The following is a 7,333-nucleotide window of genomic DNA, read 5'->3' as shown; positions in this document are numbered from 1 at the left end:
CCAATAAACAACCACCAAAATGTGATCACCATACCATAAGCGTGGTAGTGCATAGTCAAATCTAGGCCAAGGCACAAGAGCTCTAAGCTCTGCCACTAGCCAAGAAGCTACACACAGAGACTACATGTCAGCGAGGCTAATGGCAAGGCTTATATGGTGCCTCCTCCTTTGATACACCATGCTCGTAGTGCTCTTTCTGATGACGTGATGATAATGATGATAACCATTGGTGATGACGATGGGTGAGGATTATGTTCTCTTTGTGACTCTTGTTATGCATAGTGAATCAAATCTCTCTCTCTCTCTCTCTCTCTCTCTCTCTCTCTCTCTCTCTCTCTCTCTTTCGTAGACTTGTGCAATCGGCTGAAGAAAACACAAAAGCTTTTACAAAACTTGTGAAAAAAAAATATTTTTCTCTTATTATCTTTCCCATGCTTTTCTTTTAATAAGCCCCGATTCTTTCCTTACAAATATAAAGAATATGGCTTTCAATAGCCTTAGCCTTCTAACTTTAGCTTTCTAAAAGTTAATAATAAAAAACACTTCCAAGCTTTCTCCCAAGTATGGTTTTACATGGCCTTTAAAAAAACTAAATCTTAGCCCTCTACGAGAGTCAATCCCAAATAATATTTACAAAGAAAGCAACCACAACATTCGATGTTGAAACTGAGAAAATGATTGCGCATTTGCATCGTCTTCATGTATGCAATATTTTGCATGCATGATCTAGCCTTCTAACCTAATATTGGTCCTAAAGTGAAATGGAATATTCATTGCCGCCTCATAATCCACATCACTAAGAAATGCCAAGAAATCATATGTGTTACTCCTTGTGAAACCACAACCAAGCAATGCATACGTTACTCCAAACCACAACCAACATGATGGGAGACTGATAGAAGCTACAATCTCGGGGGGGTCACTCATAAATATGTAAGCATAGCACGTGGGTTCAATAGAAGGGATTTTTGAAATCCTTTTTTAAGATATTTTTTACATAGAGAAGGTACCATTAAAAGAGGGTATTCACAGGTTAAATAGAAAAAGGGTATTCATAAAAAATTCACAGATAAGGGGTTTTTTAAAAATAGGACTTGAATGCACGTGATACATAGGGTTTACTTATAGTGAACCCCTCGAGGCCACAATCCACATCACTCAAGAAATGCTCAGAAATTTTATCTATTACTCATTGTGAAACCATAATCAATAAAATGGAGACTAACAGAGGCCACACAATAACTTCTCTTGGTTTCCTTACTAGTATTACCGCCTTATAATATTCACTCCACTATACCTACACATAATAACTTACAATCCATCTCACTCAAACCCACTACCTACACATAATAACTTGTAAAAACAAAACCAACACGATGTAGATAGGTAATGATTATGCAATGCTTTGTGGCTTCTCTCTAGTCACTCTCTATTGAGTTATTAGTACTAAATAAAGTTTCTTATCATTTCAAATTTCTAACTTACTTTAAGATTCTCACTATGAAAACAAAATAGCTATACTCGTTAAAATTCTACAATGTTTATGTTAATATATAAATAAAGTATAAACTGTTGAATGAATTTTTCAATAGCAAAAATTTCATTTGAAAAGTAGGATCACTTTGGTTGGATCTAATAAGTTATTTATAAACTAATAGTTAATGTACATGTATCTTTTTGAATATGACCAAGACATAAGAGTAGGTGTGAAACGGTGCCATTCACGTATCGAGCTTTAAAGAGTTGTGAAGAGTGTGAGCCTACACACTCTTAACAACTCTTTAAAGCTCGATACATGAATGGCACCTTTTCACACCTACTCTTATGTCCTGGTCATAGAAGGCTCCACACCTTTTCACACACAACTTTGTGAAGAGTGTCTACATATAAAAGACTCCACACTCTTCACAACTCTTTAAAGCTGGATGCATGAATGGCACCTTTTCAGATTCTGGTGTGGACATCTTTTAACACTGAATTATATCAGATCTGATGATAGGCGATGTCAATTTGCAAACCAGTCACAGTCACGTTGTCCAAAGATAGTTCAAGTGTATCCCTGATCTAACCAAGGACAAAAGAGCAATTTCGCCTTCATGATAGCATACTCACACATGTTAGATTGTCCGACAGAGGTCTTCTTTATAGACAGACTCGCTTACAAATCAGAAAGCGAGATGTTCGTTTTGGGAGAGAGAGAGAGAGAGAGAGAGAGAGAGAGAGGGGGGGGATCTTCCTCCCTCTTGAACAACGCAGGCATTTTTTGATTCTGCTCATCAAAGAGGGACATCAAGATAGAAACGAGAGGGTTATTTCATGAGGCTAGTTATTTAATAAATGCACCATAAGGTACTGCATGCTCCTTCGTGCTCAGCCCCCTCCTCTCTCTTTCACCTCTCCCCTCTGCAAAAGGCAAAACACAAGACTCTCCTCTGCAAAGGCCAAGTGAACGTAGACGTCGTTTCAGTTTATTTGATTAAGGCCAAGTGAACGTAGACGTTGTTTCAGTTTATTTGATTAAGGCTTTAAAAAAACCTTAATTTCAGTTTCTTTGCTTTCTAATGTTTCCACTCAAAGATAACCCAAAAAAAAGAAAAAAAAGCCATCAACTAATTAATTGAATTTCTTTTTTCACTCATGGTAGGGCCCTACTCAAAAAGATACATGAGTTTATAAAGGGTGAGATACGCATTGAAAACAAATAGTTGTATGCCTTTCCAATGTCTTCACAAAGAACCCGCATCCGAGCAGCGAAAGAATAAAAGCGAGCTGATCGCAGGCTGAGTGATCCAGAGTGCGTCATGGAGATAAGCCCACCGCCAGGTTGCAGTAAGACCTGCCATCTGAAAGCCTGAGAGGGGCACTGGATCTGCGTGTACACCGCTACTGTGATAAACGAGCAGTTAGCCGATCGAGCTAAGCAAAGGTCGTGAATAAGACCTATCGTCTACAAGCTTGAGAGGGTCACGGTACCTGCTTGTGCAGCACTCCTACATAAAGTAGCGGGCAGTGAGCGGAGCTAGCAAAGCAACAGCCACCTAGCTTTCTGCCCACCATGGGGTTTTGTTACAGTGATCCTCCCCTCCCCTTGTTGGTGCTTGCAGTAGTCTTATCACTTGGCCCTTCGCTTCTCGTGGCCAACGATGCAGACGCTCTCCAGGACATCTGTGTCGCAGACGTCAAGTCCGCAATCAAGGTGAACGGATTCGTATGCAAAGATGCCGCCATTGCGACTGCGGAGGACTTCGCGTCTTCGTTCATCGCCAAGGCCGGCAAGACATCCAACCGCTTGGGATCGGCCGTCACTCTGGCCAACGTGGCCAACTTCCCGGGCGTCAACACCTTCGGAATCTCCATGGCCCGCATCGACTTCGCGGCGGGCGGCGGCCTCAACCCGCCGCACGTCCACCCTCGGGCGTCCGAGCTTCTGTACGTGGAGGAGGGATCCCTGTATGTGGGCTTTGTCACCACCGAAAACAAGCTCTTCTCCAAGACCGTAAGGCAGGGGGAGCTCTTCATCTTCCCCAAAGGGCTTGTGCACTTCCAGCTCAACGTGGGCGGCAACGAGCCCGCCGTGGCTATTTCCGCCCTCACCAGCCAGAACCCCGGCACCTCGCAGGTCGCCAAGGCCACCTTCGCATCCAACCCGGCCATCGATGATGCTGTCCTGGCCAAGGCCTTCCAAATCAGCGACGCATTCGCAACAGCTAGAATATAGGTTGAAGGCTGGGCTTCTAGCCATGACTACATGGTATAACATTATCCTATAGAGCTATCTTGAGCATTTACAAGATTCTATTTGCCTAGTGAGATAAAAAAATTCTAGAGAGTGGTAAATCAAAATTGGGATATTTTTGGATAAATAGAGAGAGAGAGAGAGAGAGAGAGAGTTGTGAGGAGATGCTTGTAATGTGAGTGTGGCTGCACCTGTGCATGTAATAAAAAACAAAGAAATCTCCTTGATGCTACACCGCATAGCCTACAAGGAGAGTTCTCTAGTTTTTTATTTGTACATGTCTTGGCATTCAAAAATTGCCATGACAAAGTGCCAAACACTGGCATTTCTATCAGGACTAGCTCCAAAAAGCATGCAATATAACTAAAGTAGAGACATACTTGCAAATAAACACGATACTTGAAAAACAAGAGACATACTTGCAAGATACTTGAAAAACAATTGTGTGTATTTATGAAACTATTCAGTACAAAAAGGAAAGGGGATGGTCCTAGGCTAGGTCATCCTCCTCATTGTCCCCACATTGCTCTTCTGGAATCCCATCATCTTCATGGTCTCCCTACACATCCACACATAAAAAATGAATACACACCATGTATCAATGTAAATATAATGATTTAGTTACTCACCTCTTCACCGGCAAAGGCTCATGTTGCTTAAGTGATCCTGCGTGATGATGTTGGTATCTAAAAAATGATTCCAAGCATCTATATCACAAGGGTTCCTATGGTAATTGACCTCCTCTACTTTACGTGGCCGATGACCCACAGTTTTCTCCTACATATAAGAGATAAAAGAGAAGTTTAGTTGCTTGCAAAATTAAGATAAAAGATAGGCATTTTGTAGTGGAGTGTACTTACAAATCTATATTTCCATGTATCCTTCCTGGTTGACCCCCAATGTACTGCTCCCTTCTGTTGTGGAGTTGCATTTGATGCGCTATGGTCTGTTGGGGAAATACGATCCTATCACTCAATTCCTAAAACACAAGAAGCCACTCCCTTTCATGTAGCCCTTTGGAGGGCCATGATTTTTGGCATTCGATGCCCTTGCATTCATTTGAATTCGAGACCTCTTTCTATTGAGCAATCTTATGCAGTGGCTTTGGAGCAATGGATTATGGAAGCGCTCATGCAGAGTCTCACGTATGTACTTGAGGTCCCTCTCAATGAAACAATTTTTATATGTACTACCCACATGGGTAACATTTGCATCTATAATTGGCCCCCCCTGTGTACTATAAGACATGATAGCAAAGGCCCTCAAACTCTAGGTCACAAAAACAACCAAATAACAAGAGGCAATCACCATGAGACCCCCCCTCATCACAACTATGTTGATGAGGTCCAGAGTCCCTCAGGCCTACAGACCCATGACTATGTTGGTGGTATTCCAATGGAGGTCGACTCACGATGTTCCTATGATGCGGTGTGTGTGTGTGATGAGAAGATGAAAACTTATTGGAAGCATTGGATGACTATGGAGTGTGTGTTGTACTATCTATGGTGTCATGGGTGGCACACTTAAAAACTATGGTGAGGGATAATAAGACCCACCTACAGAATGTGTTTTGTACTATCTATGGTGCCATGGGTGGCACACTTAAAAACTATGGTGAGGGATAATAAGACCCACCTGCTGAGGTGTAGATACCCAAATGGGCCATCTCCTTTAGGAGAAAGTATAAATACAAAGGTGTAGATACCCAAATGGGCCATCTCCTTCTGGAATAAAAGTATGAATACAAAGGTAGTGGTACCCAAACTGCATATGCATTGAGAAGACTACAAACACAGTTTGTGCAAGGACAAGAAAAGACCTTAAGTATGAAGGTAAGGCTATGGAGATAATCTCTATTCCTACTATTGATACATGTTGTATGCATGTTTTCATCATGGGGGTGTGCGGATCCATTAAGAAGGGTGTGTGTAGATCCATCAAGAAGGAGTGTGTGTGCATGTGAATGTGTGTAGGGGGTGTGTGTGTGTGAAGTAGAGAAGGAGAGAGGGAGAGGGAGAGGGATCATTAAGAAGGGTGTGTGTAGATCCATCAAGAAGGAGTGTGTGTGCATGTGAATGTGTGAATGTGTGTAGGGGGTGTGTGTGTGTGAAGTAGAGAAGGAGAGAGGGAGAGGGAGAGGGATCATTAAGAAGGGTGTGTGTAGATCCATCAAGAAGGAGTGTGTGTGCATGTGAATGTGTGTAGGGGGTGTGTGTGTGTGAAGTAGAGGAGAGAGGGAGAGGGAGAGGTGATGATGATGATGATGGTGCTTATGTTGGTTGTGACGGCCATGGCTTCCAAAAAACAAAGGCTAGGGGGAGGCCGTTGTCGTGCTGTGGCACGTCCATGTAGGGAAAATCTTCTCTGTGATCAATTCATATGAATTTAGAGACATGGACATGCAAGCAGTGATGTATAAACTGTACATGGGCTTGATATGCTAGTACTCTGTAAATAGGAGTTCAAATATAGTGTGATTTCAAGCATAAAGTGATACACTGGCATGGTTGATTTCTTTTGGGATATACAGGGCATTTAAAGACGGGACACTCTAATTCATGTGGATGCGGCCAGCGGTGGTTTTGTGGTACCATTTTTGCACCCAGAGATAGAGTGGGATTTTAGGTTACCATGTGTGAGGAGCATTGATGTGAGTGGCCATTATTGAGGCATGAGAAAAATAAATGAAATATACAAGATAAGTGGCCAATAATATAAAGGGATACGTGGAAGCTTTGTGAATGGAAAAAGGTAGCCGCCAGCACGTGAAGGGAGCTCGCTAGAAGGCTGGCGAGCGGGGGTTTCTAAAAATCGCTGCAAGGTGCAGAAAATTAGAGGGGAGCTGCAGAGAAGCGCAGAGGAGGAAGAGAAAAGACGGGAAGGAGCGAATCGAAGAGCAGGGAGTAGAAGGGATCTTCGCCTGATCTGCTGCGGCCGAACAAAGAGAGGGCCATTTCTTCCTTCTACTGTACTGTACTGCTGTACTGGTAACTGCTGTGAGGGCAGAGGAGGGTGCGCAGGAGAGAACGCCGTGTAGGGGGTTGAAGAGCGAAGGAGCTGGGTGGCAGCTCTCCAATACTGATCTCTTCTGAATGATGATGTATACCTGCTAAACGCACCTAAAAAAAAAAGGTCACCGGGGAGCAGTTTGAGGGGAGCCGCATGCTTTATGCAGGGAATAGACTCTGGTAAAAAAGGGCTCTCACGCATAGCTACAAAGAGAAGCGCAGAGGAGCTGGGCAGCTACAAGAGAAGCAAAAACGAGGCGGCAGCTGCTGCAGATAGGAGGGACGGGCCGCCTGGGAAAATAAGGAGACTTGCTGCAGGGACGGGGAGCTGACGGAATACAGAGGCCCCGGGTGTGTTTTGTGTGTAGGCTACAGCAGTTGGCGCAGCTGGACGAAAGAGGAGGGTCTTACATATTACAAACAAATGCAACACGAAGGCATGAGACCCAACGATGTCACTTTCATTCTGGCTTTGAAAGCGTGCACTGGTTGTGTATCTCTAACCAATGGCAAACAAATCCATGTACAAGTTTGTGAAAGCTGCTCTGAGCCTGATATTTCTTGTTAAATACCCTCATGGACATGTACG

At 43.3% G+C, this 7,333-nt stretch overlaps 1 protein-coding gene across 1 annotated transcript; it reads left to right on the top strand.

The window, feature by feature from the left end:
• The first annotated feature begins 3,009 nt into the window (after window positions 1-3,009).
• Window positions 3,010-3,718, top strand: LOC147611864 (germin-like protein 5-1). Its single transcript, XM_086783911.1, has one exon. The coding sequence runs from the start codon at window positions 3,056-3,058 to the stop codon at window positions 3,716-3,718; it is 663 nt and encodes a 220-aa protein (XP_086640037.1). The 5' UTR covers window positions 3,010-3,055.
• Window positions 3,719-7,333: the final 3,615 nt, after the last annotated feature.

This window comes from Cibotium barometz, chromosome 46, assembly GCF_041138505.1.
Source record: "Cibotium barometz isolate CiBa-2024 chromosome 46, ASM4113850v1, whole genome shotgun sequence".
NCBI classification, from domain to species: domain Eukaryota; kingdom Viridiplantae; phylum Streptophyta; class Polypodiopsida; order Cyatheales; family Cibotiaceae; genus Cibotium; species Cibotium barometz.
This window is presented reverse-complemented; position numbering and strand designations above follow the sequence as displayed.

Coding starts and splice junctions, on each gene's coding strand:
- LOC147611864 (XM_086783911.1), top strand. CDS start 3,056: ATGGGGTTTTGTTACAGTGATCCTCCCCTCCCCTTGTTGGTGCTTGCA.